This window comes from Tamandua tetradactyla, chromosome 6 (genome assembly GCF_023851605.1).
Source record: "Tamandua tetradactyla isolate mTamTet1 chromosome 6, mTamTet1.pri, whole genome shotgun sequence".
Taxonomy (NCBI): Eukaryota; Metazoa; Chordata; class Mammalia; order Pilosa; family Myrmecophagidae; genus Tamandua; species Tamandua tetradactyla.
The window spans coordinates 95957669-95979063 of NC_135332.1; the positions used below are offsets into that span (position 1 = coordinate 95957669).

General features: G+C 35.9%; 1 protein-coding gene across 6 annotated transcripts in view; it reads right to left on the reverse strand.

Moving 5' to 3' along the window:
• Positions 1-21395, reverse strand: part of RB1CC1 (RB1 inducible coiled-coil 1) — a 105355-nt gene that overhangs the window by 19909 nt on the left and 64051 nt on the right. For all 6 annotated transcript variants that reach the window (XM_077166747.1, XM_077166749.1, XM_077166746.1 and 3 more), the window contains 8 exons: positions 11850-12034; positions 11418-11604; positions 11253-11334; positions 10279-10340; positions 8801-8904; positions 7593-7719; positions 5606-7506; positions 684-849 (listed from right to left, as the gene is read on the reverse strand). In XM_077166747.1, the coding sequence (XP_077022862.1) occupies positions 684-849; positions 5606-7506; positions 7593-7719; positions 8801-8904; positions 10279-10340; positions 11253-11334; positions 11418-11604; positions 11850-12034 (2814 nt within the window). The remainder of the gene's footprint in view (positions 1-683; positions 850-5605; positions 7507-7592; positions 7720-8800; positions 8905-10278; positions 10341-11252; positions 11335-11417; positions 11605-11849; positions 12035-21395) is intronic.

Below are 21395 nucleotides of genomic sequence, written 5' to 3' on the forward strand. Positions count from 1 at the left end.
CAGTTTCAGAATTTCCTCATGTTGCCATGGCAACCTTCATTAGGTATAAATCCGATTATGATACTCACTTATTTTTTCTTCAACCATTGTTCAGGACTTCAGGTGGGGTACAAGCTCCCTAACAAAATTAGGCACATTGGTTCTTAATAATCTAGCTTCTCCTTATCTCAGAAGCTTAACTCTTCACTACTGACCAACATTAGTAAGTGAACCAGTAAAGTTCAACACCAAATTCTCAAATGGGTAAGGATTATAGAAAAAAAGTGCAAGAAATTTGTACTGATCAGCAAATAATTTAGAATGAAATTTTAGAGTCATATGGCAGTATAATTGTCATTTTGCAGAAAAACTAATCTGATTTCTAGAAAGATTAAATGATATACCCAAGATCACACTAATAGTGAAGAAACCAGAACAAAACTCACAAGTCCTAATTTCTAATCCAGGACTATTTCATTTTGAAATCTCTAAGATTGTATACACAACATAATGACATAAACTAGTAAAAAATACATATTTTTATCATGAGAAGGTATTTAATAAATATTAACAGGTTAATGTAAATGAAAACAACACCTAAAGCATAAGAAGCCCTCAGAGACACTAGAAAGTATGTTTAATTTTAGTTACAGTTAATTTATTTACTGTGAGGACACAAATTAAACGGCGGGAGGGAAACATACCTGTTGTTCAGCAATTAAAGATGTTCGAACATTCTGCATTTCTTCATTCTTTCTTTTCTCTTGTTCTTCAAGTTGTTCTAGAAACTTAGCTTTTTCTTCCTGAAGCTTTTCTTGAAGTTCAGCAACTAAACTTGAAGAATCTTCTCTGGGAGATTCAATGGCAGGACTTGAAAATTAAATATAGTATTAATGTTTTTAAAAAAATTACAATAGTAGTTATAAATATATCAATTATTTTTAATTTACATCATTAAGGATATTTACTTTCTTAAAACTAACTGTAATTAATTGGTGATAAAGATATGTTAAAGATATTTCTGTATGAACCATCTCTTTTCCTCTCTACTTACAAAGGTAAGGGAAACAAGTTAAAGGGAAAAATTTATACAGATGACATGCTTTCTGGCACTAATATATTTGAATGATAAATTCAGGATAATCTGCTTCTGTTTGAATAAACTGTCAGCAAATGTTTGTTCTATTATTCATTATGTAATTTCCTACTCTAATTATATGATGATGGTAAAACATATTAATACAATATAAACTGATAATCATATAGAAAAATCTTAACAATTGTGATTCTATTATTTATATTTCCAAACTTACTGATAAAATCTAGTAATTCAGATACACACTGCCTGTTTCCTCCCTAAGGGTTGTCTTTTAAATACCAAACACTTAAATAGACAGCTGGGAATTTCCATACCATTACACAGAACATGAAATAGAGCACCACTAGAGGGTGATCATTCCCTAAACCACCATTAATAAACTAGTGTATGCTACCAAAAAGTACATATCCAATATTTCTAATAACTACAAAATTTGCACTGAATACAAACTAGATTGCATTGCTGCTTGAAATCTATCAATTATATTAGATTTGGGCCTAGTTTTTGTGTGTTTAAAAGTGTCTAAAAAAAGTGTCTAACTCTTCTTTTAAGATTAAAAAAAGATTAAAATAACAAAATCAAAATACTTCCTTACTGCACAGACCCACATCACCAACTCGCTGGAAGCAGAACTATCACCAGGGCAGTTGTCTATCCCCAGTCCTCCCTCTAGAAACATGCAAGCCCACATATGAAAATCTTGCACTCATTTTCTGTGTACACAGGTGTGCAAGAGAGCCCTTCTATATTTCCCACAATGTATGTATGACACTGACTTAATATTTCTTAGTTATATAGGGGAAAAGGTATTATTTAATTTTGCATTTCCTTAATCCCAACTAGACTGAACAAATATTAAAATAATAGCCATGTGTAAACTTCTTCTTCAATCTGTCTATTTCTATCCTCTGCCCAATTTTCTAATATAAGGTTTACTTTCTTGATTTGTGGAAGCTTTTTGACATTACATTCAAGATTAACACTCTCACCATATATATAATAGTATATTTAAAAACTATTTCCTCCCAGGCAATTGGCCTCTAAATGTTGCTTATGTGCATGTACATGTACAGCCAACCCAGTGGTAGAGGGAAGGTACTGAGTTGTCTGTTGTCACATCAGCAATCCACCCCTACTCCATCCCAAGTCCTCAGAAAAAGGAGGCAGAGAACTACCTTATCCGGATTCCCTTTCCCAGAAAGTTCTAGATCCAAATGTGCCAATGAACAACATATACACAAGATCTGGAAACCAGAAGAGAAGCAGACAAGTGGGCAACATGAGATTCACAAGAGGCTTCAATGTGAACTACCTGCTTTGGTGCTATAAACCAAGAGGACTGGTGGTTAATCTTCAGTTTGTCACAGTTTCTTGATGAGCCACCAGTTTTTGTACCTCTGGTAAGTTTCCACATGCAGATTTCCTGGCCTGCAGCAGTGACTCCCTCATCACTCACTCCCTCAGTTATCTCCACATTCATACAGGCTCTAAATTCTAATATTAAACACTTAAATCCTAGATTATTTAAAGGGCTTTTGTTTTCTAAACTCAAAGCAGAAACAGACATAAGTGACTCTAGAGTGAAAAACCATAACGAGGGATCTCACTTTGAGTCTTCGATCTGCTTATCTGAAGGCAGGGAGCCCTGGGAGCAACAGTATACCCTGACAGAAGAATGGACATCTGAGGGGCTTGGGGACAAGTGAATAAAGTAGACAGGCTTCAGAGGGGTGCCACTGTATTACAACAGAACAAAGTGTAAATAAAGAGTACAAGCACTGCAGGGTGGGATGGCTATTTCTAACTGTCCTGGAGAAATTGGGCACATTACAAGTGACTTTACACTGTCAGTGCTGGACAAATTAGGGGCAGGAAAGCTTCTATGATGACACTGAAAGAATTCCCCAATTCTTACAGTTTCAGAGAAGAGTGCTGAAAAAGAAATCAAAAGCCCAATCCTGAGATTGGCTGAGTTATAACATTTACTGATTTCACAGTCTCATAAGGTTTCTTATGTTAAAATCAGAGCATTGTATCATGAAAAAGTTGGGCCCTGAGATTTAAGGTGGGAAACTTGGGCAGATTCTAATGAAGGTGTGTAATTTAAATATGCAAATTCTACCGAACTTCCCTTCCCAGGATCAGCCCTTCCTCCCTTGTCTAAAAAGATCAGTGCCTCCTTGACTGGGGTGGCCCCCTTCTCAACAAGTTGATCCTCTGCAACAACCTCTCCCACCATTTCATTACTTCCAGGTCCATTTCTTATTTCTTTCAAATGATCAGGCCGCAGAGGAGTTGAAAATCTAACCAATGAGGACTTAAGATACACTCCAAAACAATTTATTTTGGCAGATACCTGGGAAATATGTATAGGAATGGATCTAATGGGAGTTAGACAAGGAAGAACAAACAAAATGCTGAAAAAGTCTATCTGAGCATCCTGCCCAGCAATTCTAGATTCACTGTTGGCTTCAACAGTTTGCTAGTGTGACTGCCTGAAACTTGGATGTAATGGCCAACAGTATACAAAAATAAGACGGCAAGATGAGGTATTCTAGATCAGGCATAGGCAAACGATGACTGGCAAGCCAGTGCAGTCCGCTACCTATTTTTCTAATTATAACTTTTATTGGAACATAGCCATACCCATTCATTTTCTTTCATTCCTTTTTTCTTGCTAACAGCAGAGTTGGGGAGCATGGATAGAAACCATAAAGCCCCCAAAGCCTAAAATACTTACTATCTGGCCCTTTATAGAAAGTTTGTCAACCATTCTTTAGACCAACAATCCTCAAAGAAAGATTTTGAGAACTGTGGGGGTACCTGCAACACTTTCAGGGGTCAGTGAAGTCAAAATTATTTCATAATAGTCCTAAGGTGTTATTTTGTCTTTTTCAACTTGCAGACAATGCCCCAGATGGCAAAAATACTGGCAACTTATGATGAATTAAAGATGGTAGCCCTAAACTACAATTTTATTTACTGCATTCTTCACTGCAAGATATTCAAAAAAGGGGGGTGGGGAGAAGGACACTTTATTTCAGAAAATCCTTGATGACGTAGTAAAAATTATTGATTTAACTAATCTTGACCTCTGAGAATGGCATACTTTCTAAATATTCTTTGTGACTTAATGGATATTAATGTAACCATATGAAAATCTCATTGATATAACTTCATATTCTATATGGCAACTAATGTTTAAGAAATTACCACGATGAATTTTGATTTAGTATCAAAGAAAATGCACATTTAGCTAAAAAGGGTATTAAAATATTCCTCCCTTTTCCAAGTACTATAGACATTAGGCTGGATTTCCTTCATATACTTTAACTGATTTAACATAGAGTAACAGACTGAATGTAGAAGCAGATATGAGAATCCACTGAGCCAAATATTAAAGAGATTTTCAAAAATATAAAATAATGTCACTCATAAATTAAATATAGGTAAAGGGGATATGGACGTACTGAGTGTCAAGTACCAAGTTGAAAACTGGATGTACAGTGCTGAACTGTTTTCACCCCAACACTGCCCTCACCCTTCTTTTAAGATGTCCTCTGCATTGCAACACAGATTCTACATTCTCAGAATACCTGCAGAGCTTCAGTCAAGCCTGTCAGTGAAAGAGTATGCACAAGATGTACTTTTACAATAGCATCCTGGCAAGGACCTGACACCTACCCTTGTTGCTGTGTGCCAGGTCAGTGGGGTATTTTAAGAGATGCCTGAGGGCTGCAACAGTTTTTTCCCAAGAGCTTTAGAGATCCATCTGTTTTCCTGATATTTCAGCTAGAGCTTTCCAAGCCTTCAGCAGTGACTCCCTTAACCTTTGCCACCCCAGCTCTGTAAACATCCATGTAATTCCTAATTCCTACCTTAAACCCTTTAATTTCCCCAGTATATTTGAAGAGTTTGTTTTCAAAATGGAAGGACAAGTTCAGCTGTACTCCAATCTACGAATGTTACAAAGCAAAGTCACAAGAGGCTGTCTAAAAATGATAATGCAAGAAAACCTGAGGTTCCAATATGTAATGCATATATCTAAAATCCATGTGGAAGAATTAATGATAGAACTAATAATACCTTATGTTCTAGAATTTATTAGAATACAACTCCTCAATAAACTAAGAAGTAGAGCTACTAAAGAGTTTCTCTGCTCAAAAGGCAGTAACATTAGGTAGTAACAATAATAAAAAGGCAAAACAAAATAGAACAAAACATCCAAAAAAAACCTTATGAAATCCAGAATCTAAGGAAAGCAGATATTCAGAAATTCAGACATTTAGATATTTCTCTGAATATACAAAGTAAAAATTCATTATTAAAAGCCACAATTAAAGTTATGCAATCTGTCACTGTTTGAAAATTGCAAAAAACATCGACTATTCAAAAAATTCAAAGTTTTTAATTTATGATAATATCTCACATTACTATATGTACCTAAGGTAAATGAGCAAAATCAAGATACTATATTGAATTATCAATATTTTAATTTTATAATTACAGACTATCAGTAATTCTTACCCTTTTGTTAGTTGGCTCTCAAGATGTTTAACTTTTTCCAACAATTCATTCTCAACAAACTCTCTCTCCAATTTAAATTCTTTTAGGGCAGTCTGAATGGCGGTTTCTTTTTCACAGTTAAGCTTCTGAATTAACTCTTCTCTCTCTTGTTCTTGACTCAGGACCAATTTCTCTTTGTCTTTCTCAAGTTTCTGGATAATAGCTTCATACTTTTGTTCTTGTTGGGTAATTTTTTCATCTTTTTGTTTTTCAAGAGCTCTCAAATCTGAGTCTAATTTACTCTGTAGTTCAACTATTTGTTCCTTCATTTTTTTTTCTATTTCATATGATTGATGATGCAAACAGGTAACTTTGTTTAATTCAGTTTTAAGCATATCTGCTTCCTCTTCATGTCTACTAATTAACTCTGAAATGCACTGATCTTTTTCAATTGTCATTAAAGTTCTTAGTTCTGCTAAGCCCACCTGATAATTTTCATTATTTTCCTGAATTTTTTGGTTTAATTTACTTATCTCTGTTCTCAAATTTTCAGTTTCTTGTTCAAGGAGAAATTTTAAGGTCTCTTTCTGCTGGGCTTTACTTTCTTCCAGCAATATTTTTATTTCATCAGTCTCTGCTTCCTTCAGTGCAAGTTCAACTTCTAACTTGCATCTCATGTCAGACAAATCAGAAATCTTGAGTTTTAATTCCTGTAGCTGCTGTTCTTTCTCTTGCAGAATTGTTGCATGACATTCCTGTATCGTATCGATTCTTTGCTCATTTTCCTTTTTTAATTTCTCCAAAGAAACGCTGTGATCTGTCAAAACTTTCTCAAACTCCTGCGTATGCCTGACTTGCAGAGTGTCCTCCAATTCTTTTAGATGACTTTGCTCCAAGCATTCAAGCTCTGCCCTCAATAACTGTATCTTCTCATCATTTTCCACATGGAGCTTTTTTAAGTCTTCTAACACTATTTCTCGTGACTGCCTCAGTTCTTTAATTTCACAATTCTGAGTATGCATTATATTTTCCATCTCTAACAACTTCTGATCCTTTTCGTTCTGCAGACAGACAACAGCTTCTTTTTCATGTTTAACCAAAGCAAATTCATTATCTTTGTTTTGTAAAACCTCCTCAAGACATACTAAGTCTCCTTTCAGTTTTTTAATTTTGCTTTCATTTTCTTCACTCTCCTTCATTAGTGCATCGAGTTTAGCTTCGTATTCATTTTTTAAGGACTGTAGTTCTTTTTGATGTTTTTCTTTTAGTGTTATTTCCAGAGAACATTTGACTTTTTCAATAATGTTTCTTATTTCGACCGCTGTACATTTTAAAGAACTTGAGAAGTCACACTGTTCTTTCTGTACAAATGTTCTGAAGTGGCAAAGGTCTTCCTTGATGGTTTGTATACTGAAATGAGAGTCTTGGGCAAAAACTCTACATTTTTCCAATTGGACATTTAAAGAAGTGTGATCTCCTGAATCCTCCTTACCACATATATTTGTATCCTGCATACGTCTACTATCTATTGCATTGATGACTGATGAATAAAGTGATTCCACCATCATTTCTGGGCTTTGTGGATCACTTATTGGATTAGGGGATGATAAATTTTCTTCTATTACAAACTCATTCACAGCAGACATAAAATCCGATTCAGGACTTTCGGCTAATGAATCCAAGTCTAAAGAACCTTGGTGAAGAGTTTGCTCGATGTTTGGATGGGGAATAGTTTCAAAATCAAATGTATGTGCATCAATGCTGTCTGGAGACAATTCTTCTAAGGGACAAACTGCAGGACATAAGGGATCCTCAACAGTGAGTGGAGGAGGAGTTTTCGGTGAGGTAGTAGTTGTAATTCCTGTTGCACTTTCTATCCTCGGTGAAGAAGTAGACTGAGGGGATGCCTGATTTGTAGATGCCTAGAAAATAGAGGGGAAGGTTTAAAGAGTTGCAGTAACAAACTTTTTAACTAATGAAAACAAGCATTTGAAATAAATAAATTTGCCTTTTGTTCACTCAGTAAATCTGTAATAGTCTGTGACATTTCATCCAAACTTTGTGCTGCTTTTACCAAATTATGTAGAGCAAGTACATGCTGGTGTAGAGGTTCAAAGTCGCAAAGTAAAGGAACCCTGAAACAGAACGCAATCAAATTAGATTTCTGATTTCTTAAAGAAAAAGACAGATGAGAGTCAACAAATATTTCACTATGTCAAAAATAACTAGAGCACAAAAAGGGGGAAAAAAAGTGTAACAAATAAGGCTTCAGTGGCTGAGAGGGTTCAGGTAGAGTCAAGTGACTACACTGGAGGTCACTCGTACTCATGCTTCAGTTAGACATTGCTACCTATCATAAGTTGCCAAACCACAACCAAAACCATTCCTGCCAATCCTCAAGAATACCTAGGGCACTACGTAAGATTCTACAAAGGTTCCATGCACTAGGATAACTTTACGGGTCCCTGGACCAGTAAGTCCTGAAATGCAGAGAGGCCAGCCCTTGTAGAACATGAACCAGTTCCACTACCCTATCCCATATTATCGAAAGCCCTTTCCAACATGAAAAAGTTAGAATAAGCATAGCCCAAATACCCCAGAGTAGGATCAAAGCTAATGGTGGAATTACACAGAGAAGGTCAGGTTAAACAAACGAGCATGAATGCTGAATCATTATACTGATAATTCTTTTAGCTTCCAGTACCTTAGCGCATGTAGAAGAAAAAAATGAAAAATCACAGAACTGTAACCCATACCAAACCTTAAAATCAGTTCTATAAACTATTTGCTAAAATGTACTTGGAAATTTATTGCTTTATTTTTATATGCTATATTTCACAATACAAAAAAAGCTAAAAAAAACCAAAAAACAAAATAAAGAGAGCATTATTATTCCTTTTCAAAATCGAGTATTTTAAGAAGCATGAGACATAACCAGGGAAAGTAATAAACTAGAAATCTCCCATAATCTGCAAAGTCAAAATAACTACTAGAAACAAATTAATTGCAGGCAAGGAAAAACTTTCTTCTACATTATCTTCTTTTTCTGACAATTTTATGTTCCCAAGAAATTTCTTAAAACAACCATAGAGGAGCCTGCCTACTGTAAAATATTTCTGCACTGGTATTTCTTAGGAGTACTGCTGCTACTTTTCATGATTCTAGAATAATGAAAACATTTTAAAGTGGTAACTTAAAAATACTAGTGACATTTACCTGAGGAATTGCTGAACTTCTGAAGGACAAAATGATTGTAAAAACTGCAAGTCTTGCAATGAAATATCTGGAAGTTCACAGTCAAACTTTCGAGGTTTCTGAGTCTGTACAAATAATTTATCAAAAAATATAGAGGCCAAATTTACAAATGGATTTTTACTACAATAAAATTCAATATAACAAAAGAGTAAAAACGTTTTGAATGTTTTCATCACACTTAAGAATGAGAAAATTCAGTACTTGGTTGATGATAATTCTCTTTAATACTAATTCTCAGAAATGCCCCCCAAAATCTGATAGCTAATAGTGAATGTAATTCAAAATAAAAATAGAAGACTATTTAATAAAGACCTGGTATACTAATTTTAAGTCTTTCATGACTAGGTTATTAGCTGTTGGTGAATAAGTAATTTTTCCCTCCTTTTCTCTGTTTTCACACCTTTCTCTGTATTCCAATGAATATTAAATGAACACTTCTGTTTCGCTAGCAAAGCTTAAATTTAATCCTGATCTATAGCCTGATCATGAAAATTTATTTCTGTAGTGCTAAATCTATTTCTATCACCTGTTAGCAAGCTTTGCTGCTTTAAAATGATAAAAATATTCATTCTTTTTCTATTTAACCCATTTTTCTTGCCAGTCGCTTGACATTTTCATTACATTTTCCAAAATATATACTTTCTGGCAATTTTTTTGCATCTTTTAAAAAGAAATTAAGTAGTAAGTCCTGCCACTTCTTCCTTTATAATACTGCCCAAAATTGTACCTTTCAAAATAATTTCAACTGTTTTAATCGTTACTTAACCAGACTTGGACAGCAAAATAGCTTTCATAAAATAAAACAAAAAAAACAAAAATAAAAGGTTCCCAGACAAATGGGTACAGGAGACTGCCTAATATATCATACCTTCTTAGATATTAAAAAAAAAAATTCATTTAAAGCCCAAAATAATCCTCCAGTAAAGAAACATGCTTAAGTGGTTCAAAATAAAAATAAATTTAAAAACACAGCATTTTTCTAAATTTCTTTTATCACGGAAATGTTCTTTTCCTCATATAATGAAATTAATGGCCCTCAAACAATACTGGTTTATAAAATATTCCAAGTTAATTTTTCAAGGTTTAATTTCAATGAAGACAAAGACAAACCTATTTTGATTTGTGAAAACATGAATGAAAGAAAGGAAGGAAAGAAGAGGAAGAAGGGAGGGGAGGGGGTAAGAAAAAGAGCAAGAGGGTGGGTGGGAAGAAAATCAACAGTCTAGTCCTATCAATCCTAACAGCATACAAGGAGTCCTTACAAAGATTCTAAGTGAAAAAATATGATTTTATTTTAAAGCTTTATACAAACTGATTTTTAAAGTCAAAAACATTTTTATGTTGATAAAAAAATCCTGTAAGTTTTTGATAAACATCAATACTTATGAAAAAGTTAAAAACATACTAACTTTAGTCACAGTTAAAAAATAAATACATACACAAAAGGAAGAGGGCCAGGAATCCAGTCCCCTAAACAGGCGATTTCTTAAAAAAGACTTTCCTGTGTAAAGAAATTAACAACATAAGGTTATATCAGAATATTTTTTTAAGTAAAGAAATAATCTTTTGTTTTTTAAAAACCAAATTAAAAATTGACAATGCTTTATATTTAAAACATACAGTAAAAGCAATGTTCCTACAAACTTCAATGGTAATTAATATCATTTACATGCCATATACTAATGTCTTGGAGGTGAAAATATTATATATTTACTAAGTAATCATAATTTATCAGCACTTCAAAATAATAGTCTTAATTTTAAAATATTTTTTTATGTTCCAAGGCAGTACTCTTCAAATGTTAAAGAACCCAACTGGGCTACAGGGAACAGGCACTATGCTGAATTACTTTTTGCTGTGGTTGTTAGTCTTAACATAAAACACTTTTATAGATAATTTAAAGATGAAAATTCTTAAATAAATATCTGTACAATAGCTTGCATAAACAAATTTTAATATTTAAACGTCAATGTTAGATTCCCTACAAACGAAAATTCTTAAATAATTGCTATAATAGTTTTTTTTTTTTTTTTTTTTTTTTTAGAAGGAAGGAAGGATAGAAGGAAAGAAGGGAGGAAGAAAGGGAAACATCTTTTTAAACATTTTCTTGTTTTATTGTATTTTGTTTCTCCGTTTTTTGTTACATGGGCTGGGGCCGGGAATCGAACCGAGGTCCTCCGGCATAGCAGGCAAGCACTTTGCCCGCTGAGCCACCGCGGCCCGCCCTAATTGCTATAATAGTTTTATATTCAGAAATATTAAGACATTTTATATGGCATAAGTGATTTTATAGTTTTAATTTTGAACATAGTATATTCATATCTAGAAAACAAAAGGTTTATTTTTTCTTTTAAAAAGTAAATGTATTGAAAAAAAAGTAAATGTATTTACATTACTGATGAAGAACACTTACTAAATAATTTCCCAAAGGTTTCCCTCTTTGATTTTTCAGCTTCATATAATTGCTTCCCATCTTTGACTAATGCACCAGCCCACTACAAAAGGAAAGCTTACATTAATAACGTACACTGATTCATTAGGGATCATGTATAATTAAAATAGAATTTAACTTGCGTACCTCCCTGTAGTGTTTTATGAACATTTTTCTTCTTACAACCTCAACAACAGCTAAGCAGTACATCTGAGGAACTGTGCTAAGTGCTTCAACAATCTTGACTCTTTCTAATAGCTCTATTACGAGACGGAGCAAAGCTTGCAATTTCTCTCCATCTTGATCAGCATGAAGCATTACAAAGCAACACCACCTATAGAATGAAATCCATTATTGTAACATCCATAAAGGCTTACTAAAAAAATTCTTTAGTAGTTAAGCTAAGGCAAGAGAAATTTCAAGTGCAACCAGAAAAATAATAAGTGGAAACTTACAAACTCGACCCCAAAGTTAACCAATCAACAAGTATTCTAGTACAGTGTTTCTCCATCACTTGGGAGGAGGAAACAGAAACATCACCTGTAAACATCCTAAATTAGATACAACAGAATCACTTACTTCAGTCTGACATGTAGATTATTTGCTAGTTCTTGTTTGGCAGTGGTACATTTCTGTTTAATATCCAAGAGTTTTCTATGATTTTGCAACATAATCATCAACTGATTTGCATGACTTAGGCACAAATCAGGCAATACAGATGCATCCTTCAAGTTTTCAGCTCTCATCTGGTTAGCTAAAAATCCCTTTGAGAGAAAATATTTTAAAGGACATTAATTTTGCTTCATGAAACACACGAAGTTTCATTTAAGAGCAAAATCTTTGGAACTGTTCTACTTTCAAACAAGATTTTAAAATCTCTTGTTGTCCTGAATGTAGTAGATACTTTCACAGAACAAAACTCATTGGGTTTTGCCTGATTTTTCAGTCTGGAAAAAAAGTAAAACTCAGGAGGAAAAAATAACTCATCTAAGGACATCTGAATAGCTGTGTCAGAACTAGAGCATGTGTGTCTAGACTCCTACTACAATCACAATGCTGTCATCCTACAAGGTCTGTCAGAATATGACATCAAACAAAACATAAGCAGAGTAACCAATGGCTTGTTTAATCCAATCAATAATATGACAGTGGTGTGTGCTTTCCTTTAAAATGATATTATTCTCTTCTAATAATGCTATTAAGTGTTCAGTTTCTTTCCTTTAATTAATAGCTCTGAGTATAAAAGTACATTAAATAAAAGTCACCTACAATCATCCATCTCCAAACAATTAGTGTTTATAGGACGAAGATATGGAGATGGGGTGACAGGGTGCAAGGACCAATATAAACTGTTACTGAGCCACATTAATAATGAAGGATGACTGAGATCCAACCCCGGTTTTCCGAATAAGTTGACAAAGTCCAGTACAGCCTGGTTAAGGTACAACAAATTTGATTTTTAAGGTCATTTAATCTGCCTAATATTAATTGAGGCTTTAAGTTTCTTCTCTAAATAAAAATTGTCATTGCAATATTTATTGAAAATCATTCCCCTCTCTAAAACAATGATTGAATTGTGTAATTTAAAGTACATATTATATTACAGGAAAAAATCATTTTCTAAATGTTTTTAGCTATCCTTATTTATAAGGATAAGGGAACTTTGTATTGTTAGTCAAGTAGGTATTATGTTTAGGTTATAAATTTAGACAGATCCACCATATTTAAAATATAGTCTTCTTACCAAAGGAATCTCAATTAACTCAGGGTGTTGAAAACAGATGGTAATTAATATTTTAAAACTTTAACATATGTGAGACTAAATATTTATTTGGTACAAAATTTCTATTTTGACTAGTGCATTTCCTAATATAACTTATGCGGACAGCATCACTGAACACAATACGTACATGGAACCTTGAGTAGGGCCTGAGACTTTGTAGGTTTGTCCAGAGTGATGCCCTGATAAATCCCAGAAGGATTTGAACAGTGAATAAAAAAGTATATGCAAAGTCCCTTTGGGGGAATGGTGAGAAAGGGGGAAAACTCAACTTCCCCAAGTGGAGAATTCTGGATATTCTTCTCACAAGCAGTGGGGACAACCAAAGTAATAGGCCGAGCCCCCAATCTTGGGGTTTGTTCATATGAAATTTAACCCCACAAAGGAGAGGCTAAGCCTACTTAAAATTAGGCCTAAGAGTCACCCTCAAGAGAACTTCTTTTGTTGCTCAGATGTGGCCTCTCTCTCAGCCAACATGACAAGCAAACTCACTGCCCTCATCCTCTCTACATGGGACATGACTCCCAAGGGTGTGGACCTTCCTGGCAACATGAGACAGAAATCCTAGAATGAGCTGGGACTCAGCACCAAGGATTGAGAAAACCTTCTCAACCGTAAGGGGGAAGAGAGGAATGAGACAAAATAAAGTGTCAATGGCTGAGAGATTCCAAACAGAGTTGAGAGGTTATCCTGGAGGTTATTCTTACGTATTAAATAGATACCATCTTTTCAGTTACGGTGTAACAGAGAGGTTGGAAGGAACTGCCTCAAAATGTAGAGCTGTGTTCCAGCAGGCATGTTTCTTAAAGATGATTGTATAATGATACAGCTTTCACAATGTGACTGTTGTGATTGTGAAAACCTTGCGTCTGATGCTTCTTTTATCTACCTTATGGTCAAATGAGTAAAACATATGGATTTAAAATAAATAAATAATAGGGGGAACAAATATTAAAATAAATTTAGTAGATTGAAATGCTAGTGATCAATGAAAGGTAGGGGTAATGGGTATGGTATGTATGAACTTTTTCTGTTTTCTTTTTATTTCTTTTGCTGAATTGATGTAAATGTTCTAAGAAATGATGATGATGATGAATATACAACTATGAGATGATACTGTGAATTACTGATTATATATGTAGAATAGAATGATCATATGGTAAGAATGTTTGTGTTTGTATGTAGGTACATTTAATAAATAAAATAAATTTAAAAAATATATATATATAGTCTTCTCTCATATCTACCAATCAAGAATATTCTCTTTATACGCATACCTCATTTTATTGCACTTCACTTTGTGCTTTGCAGATATTGGATGATTTACAAATTGAAGGTTTGTGGCAACCCTGCATCAAGCAAGTTTAGTGATGCCATTTTTCTAACAGCATATGCTCACTTTGGGTGTTTTACATTTTCATTAAGGTACATACCTTGTTTTTTTAAGACATAATGCTATATCACATATTTAAGTGACTAAGGTATAGCGTCAATATAACTTTAAATGCACTGGGAAACCAATCATGTGACCAGCAAGTCACATGTTGTGATATTTACTTTATTGTGGTGGCCTGGAACCTAACCCACAATGTATTGCCAAGGTATTCATATATATAGGTCCTGCATAAAGACATCCTGATGAGGTTAATACTAAGTATTCTTATTAAAACCACTAATTTCTTTTTAGTTATTTCCCTACACTAATAGAAGTGGTGGGTTTTGTACATCTCTCTGATTGCTATACAGCTACTGTCAATAGAAAATTCTTCTAGGAATATAACCAGAAAAGGATGACAAGTGTTTGTTCCTACTTTCTGGAAATTCTCTCTCACATTTACTAAATATCACTAAAGTCATGAAGAAAACATGAATATTTGTATGCACTAAAAGTAAAGGGTGACATCATCAACATCACAAAGTGATCCTCTGGAAAAGTCTCCTCTCAAAATTAACTAATAAAAGGACAAATCCCACTTGCTTGGTACTCTAGAGGATGACAAAGATTGGAGAACTCCAAAAACACTGAATCTAAGAAAAAGAAAAATAATCTCCAGGCTTAGGGAGGAGATTTCTGTCCTTGACCCAACAGTCTGGATCCCTCCCCCTCCCCCTGTCTTACTCAGCTTGAGAGTTGAACAGAGGCAGCATGACCCGGTCTCCTCCTACCACAAAGGCAGAATGCAGGGTGACTCACAGTAGCCAGTTAGAATCCCACACATACCCAAGCACAAGTATGCAGAGACCCAGGGTGGAATACAAGGGACTGAGGAACGCAGCATACAAAAATGCCCCCAAGGGACAGGGTAAGTGAAAGAGACCACTGTAAAACCATTGGCAAGACATGAGCACACTCAATCCAGTGTCTGTTTGGTGGACCACTTAAACAGACAAAGAACCTTTCTGGATTGACCCATCTTTCTAGATCCATGGGGCAGGATACCATAACTGGGAAGAAACCAAAGGCAGTAAAGCTTCACAGAAAGAAAAAAAGGAGGGAGGGGGCTGAACCTCCTTTTTAAGACAGAACAGGTCCCAGAACTTAAAGTGTAAGGAAAAGGAGATGCTGAGTGAATTTAAACAAATCATAGGAACTAAGGAAAAAATTCTGCACAAAAACAAAAAGAACAGAGCAAGATCCCTGGAGCAGGAACAAAGAAAAGGAAGCTTTCTCCTGCAGATGAAACAATTTCAGAAAAAATTATATCTTAAAATCTGTACTGCATATTCAGGGCAAGAATCAGATGAAGAACAGCTGAGAAAATGTGAATAGTTAAACATGGGCTGTTCTAAAGGTCCAGAATAAGTTGGACCAAGTTTCAAAGAAGAGCCTTAAAACAAAGCCAATAAGCAATAAAACCCAGGGCAAGAAGATGAAACTGACTTTCAAAGGTAGCACAGATGCCCAGATATCAGCAAAAATTACAAACCATGCTAAGAAACAGGAAGATATGTCTCAGTCAAGGGAACAAATTAACACTTCAAAGAAGACACAGAATTTGAAATAATTAATCAAAAAGGTCCAAACAAATTTTCTAAATCAATTCAAGGAGATAAAGGAAAATATGGATCTATAGTTAAAGAATATTAAGAAGACGATGTGTGAGCATAAAGAAAAATGAAAGTTTTAAAAGAAACAAGAGATAACTGCTATTAAAGGCACAATAATGGAAATTAAAATTACATTAGAAGCAGGTAGGCAACAGTGGCTCAGTGGCAGAGTTCTCATCGCTCGTCTGCCATGCTGGAGACCCAGATTCAATTCCCGGTGCGTATACATGTTAAAAAAAAAATATATATATATATATATATATATATATATATAATGAGACAGAAACAGTGTCTCAGGGATTTGAGTGACAGCATGAAGTGTATAAACATAAGTGTCTAAGAAGGAGAAGAGAAAGGAAAAGGGGCAGAAAGAATGTCTGTAGAAAATGGCCGAAAATTTCCCAACTATTATGAAGACATAATTATATACATCCCAAAAGTGTAAGATATTCTTAACAGAATAAACCCTAATAGACTACTAAGACACATAATCAGAGTATCAAATATACAGAGACAATTCTGAAAGCAGAAAGAGCGAAATGATTTTGTCACTTACAAAGGAGTCTCAACAAGTCTAAATCCTAACTTCTCATCAGACACCATGGAGGTGAGAGAAGGTAGTGGTATAATACATTTAAGATAATGAAATACAAAAACTGCCAGCCAAAAAAGTCTTCATCTGGGCAAACTGTTCTTCAAAATGAAGGGGAGTTTAAAAAATCACAGATAAACTGATAGGGATAATCAACAAAAGCCCTGCCTTACATGAGAAAGGAAGAAAGGAAGATTATTAGTAGGGGTAATTAAATGGATAAATGCAAAACCCCAGTAGTCCTGTATCCTCTATATACAACTATACTCTTTAATTCCTATAAAAGTTAGAATACAATTGAACAAGAAAAAGGCACATTTCTTGATAATGGACAAGTAAAATATAAAGATGTACCATAGGACAAAAACAACATAAAGAGGGAAACAGAGGAAAATGGAAACAGAGAATGCACATGCTATTGAAGCTAAGTTGGTATCTTCTCAAATTAGTAGTTTATAGATGTAGGCTGTATAATACAAACCCCAGGGCTACCACACAGAAAGTATTTTAAAAATATATAGACCATAAATGAGAAAGGATCATTCAGATACATCACGAACGATCAACTATACAGAACAGGAGGGTGCCATGAAGGAAAAAGAGAAAAATATATGACTAAAAAACAAAATGACAAAATGGCTGAAATAAATACTACCTTTACAGTAATAACACTGAATGTTAATGGATTAAACTCCCCAATATTTTAAAAGGTTTATCCCCATACACCAGCAATAAATAGAAAATAAAACTGAAATACCCATTCACAATACCAAAATAACAGATATCAAGGAATAAATCTAACACTTTCACACAGAGAATTATCAAATTATTGAGAAAAATTAAAGAAGACTTAAATAGATGGAGATAAACATTATATGCATGAACTGGAAAATTCACCATTGCAACAATGTTGATTTTATCCAAGTTCCAATAGGTTAGTGAACACAGAAAATTGTGAAATTTATATGGAAATTTAAAGGGCCAAAAATAGGCAAGAACTCTTGAAAAGAATATAAGAGGATTTTCTCAAGTAGATTTCAACACTCACTATAAAGCTCTTGAAATTAAGCCAGTAATATAAATGCAAAAAGAGAAATATGAATGAAACAGAACTCAAATAGAAACTCCTGAGGGGAAAGAACTTGTCAAAAAATGCACTGCAACAACTGCTTATCTCAGAAGAAAAAATTAATTTGTTCTATTTTACCTATACACAATTAGATGGATTGTAGCTTTACATTTAAAAGGCAAAATAAGATAGATTTCTTATAGACTAAACAAAAATTCTTTATATTCATGGGGGAGAGAAATTTCTAAAGTCACAAAAAGCACTAATCTGTATTAATTTAAAATTTCTACATATCAAAACGCACCCCTACCAAAAAAAAAAAAAGAGCAATATGAAAAAAGACAGCCCACAGAAAACTTGGCCATAGGCTCCAACAGGCATGTCATAATGAAAATTATAACCAAATGATCCATAAGCATACAAAAGCATGTTCAATCTTATTAGTAATCAGAGAAATGTACTATACACTCATTGGAATGGCTAAAAGAAGAGTAAAATAACTGACAGTAAATCATATGTAGGCGGACATGGTAAAATGGGAGTCCTCAGACACTCTTTGTGGAGATTTTGGGATAATATCTTCTAAAATTGAAAATAAGTATACCATATAACAACAATTCAACTCCCAGGTATACCACCCCTCAAAATGCTGCACATATGCACCATGAAATACATTCTATAATTACATTTATACACATTAAAAAAGCTCAGCTACAACCAAATCAACAGGCTGAGTCCTAGATCTTGGGGTTCACTCCCATTAAACATATTCTTGCAAAGGAGAAGCTGAGCCTACTTAAAATTATGCCAAAAAGTCACTCCCAGAGAACCTCTTTTGTTGTTCAGATGGAATGTCTCTCTAAGCCAACTGGGCAAATGAACACACTGCCCTCCCTATGTGTGACATGACTCCCAGGGATGTAAATCTCCCTGACAATGGGGGACAGCACTCCCAGGATGAGCTGGGACTTAGCATCAAGGGATTGAGAATGCCTTCTTGATCAAAAGGGGGAAGAGAGAAATGAGACAAAGTTTCAGTGTTTGAGAGATTTCAGATAGAGTCTAGAGGCTACCCTGGAGGCTATCCTTATGCATTACATAGATATATCTTTTTAGTTAATGGTATATTGGGGCGGCTGGAGGGAAGTACCTGTTGAGCTGTGTTCCAGGAACCTTGATTCTTGAAGACATTTGTATAAAGATATAGCTTTTACAATGTAACCGTGTGATTGTGAAAACCTTGTGTCTGATGCTTCTTTCATCCAGGGTATGGACAGATGAGTAAAAAAATAAGGATAAATAAATAAATGAATAATACGAGGGATAAAGGGTAAAATAAATTGGCAGATGGAAATACTAGTGGTCAATGACAGGGAGGGGTAAGGAATATAGGATGTATGAGTTTTTTCTTTTTACTCTTTTTCTGGAGTGATGCAAATGTTCTAAAAAATGATCATGATGATGAATACACAACAACTATATGATGATATTGTGAGCCACATATTATACATTATATGGATGGACTGTATGTGTGCAAAGACATGTCAATAAAAATATTTTAAAAAATAATTCAGGAGACTTCCGGAGAAGATGGCGGCTTAGAAAGGCGTGCGGGTCTTAGTTCCTCCTCCAGAACAACTACTAAAGAACTAGAAACAGTACAGAACAGCTCCCGAGCCACGACAGAGACCAGACACACAGCATACCCCATTTTTGACCGGCTAAGAGAATCCGCTGCGGTGAGGTCCCCGAGAGGTGCGCGCTTCCCCGGGCCGTGGCGGCTGGCGGCCGGAGCCCCTCCCTCCCTCCTTCCCGGGCCGGCTGGGAGCTTCAGATCGGCGGTTCACCAAGCCGAGGCGGCCGGTGTCCCTTCCCCATGCGCAGCTTCCCGGGCCAGCTGGGAGCCTCGGAGCGGCGGTTCCCCAAGGCATGGCGGTTGGCGCCCCTCCCCCACGCGCAGCTTCCCAGGTCAACTGGGAGCCTCGGAGCAGCGGTTCCCCAAGCCACAGTGGCCGGCGACCAGAGCCCCTTACACACATGCGGCTTCCCGGGCCGGCTGGGAACTTCGGATTGGTGGTTCCCCAAGCCGCGGTGGCCCTTCCACACGTGGCTTCCCGGGTCGGTTGGGAGCTTTGGATTGGCGGCTCCCCAAGCGGCGGCGGCTGGCGCCCCTCCCTTACACGCAGCTTCCTGTGCCGGCGGGGAGCCTTGGAACAGCGGTTCCCCAAGCCGCGGCGGCTGGCGCCCCTCCCCGAGAGGCGACTTCCCGGAGAGAAAGGAAAGAGTCTCCAACAGTAGTAGAGACTGAGCCCAACCTAACACCAACAGTGGCATTAATGAACAACTTCTGACTACTAAAAATAGGCCCCCAGCTCGGGCGAAACTGATCAAGGCGGAAGTCGTCAATTCGGCTAACTGAAAAAGAGGAAAGGGGGCGAAACAGACCCTTCTGCGGCTGTTTCTACGGAGGCTTTGTTGCCTCTGGGCTCAGCGCAGGGATTACACAGGTTGCAACTGTCCCCAACGCAGAAACAGGCTGTTTTCACGGCTCTCTACCACCTGAACCTTCCCCGCGGGAGGGGTGAAACGCAACTCAGGTGGAATCCATCTCTCAAGGAATTCAGATCCCAGGACTTTACAATCTGAAGCCATTAAAATCAACCTACAACCTTTCCTCTGTCTCCACCACACACTCAGCAGCGAGAGTCTTCCAAACTTAAAGGAGCCACAACATCTTTTGCTGGTGGGACCCGCAGACAGACAAGCACCACATACTGGGCAGGATAAGAAAAACAGAGCCCAGACACTTCACAGAAAAGTCTTTCAACCTGCTGGGTCCCACACTCAGAGAAATCTGATTAAATGCCCAGACGCCAGCAAAATATAACAAATCACACAAGGAAAATTGAAGATATGGCCCAGTCAAAGGAACAAACCAATAGCTCAAATGAGATACAGGAGCTCAGAAAACTAATGCTGAATATACAAACAGAAATAGAAAACCTCTTCAAAAACCAAATCAATAAATTGAGGGAGGACATGAAGAAGGCATGGGATCAACAAAAAGAAGAAATGGAAAGTCTGAAAAAGCAAATCACAGAACTTATGGGATTGAAAGACACAGTAGAAGAGACGAAAAAAACAATGGAAACCTAAAATGGAGGATTTAAAGACACAGAGGCTAGAATAAGTGAACTGGAGGATAGAACATCTGAAATCCAAAAAGAAACAGGAACTACAGGGTAAAGAATGGAAAAATTTGAGCAGGGGTTCAGGGAATTGAGTGATAATATGAAGTGCACAAATATACGTGTTGTGGGTGTCCCAGAAGGAGAAGAGAAGGGAAAAGGAGGAGAAAAACTAATGGAAGAAATTATCACTGAAAATTTCCCAACTCTTATGAAAGACCTAAAATTACAGATCCAAGAAGTGCAGCGCACCCCAAAGAGAACAGACCCAAATAGGTGTTCTCCAAGACACTTACTAGTTAAAATGTCAGAGGTCAAAGAGAAAGAGAGGATCTTGAAAGCAGCAAGAGAAAAACAATCCATCACATACAAGGGAAACCCAATAAGACTATGTGTAGATTTCTCAGCAGAAACCATGGAAGCTAGAAGACAGTGGGATGATATATTT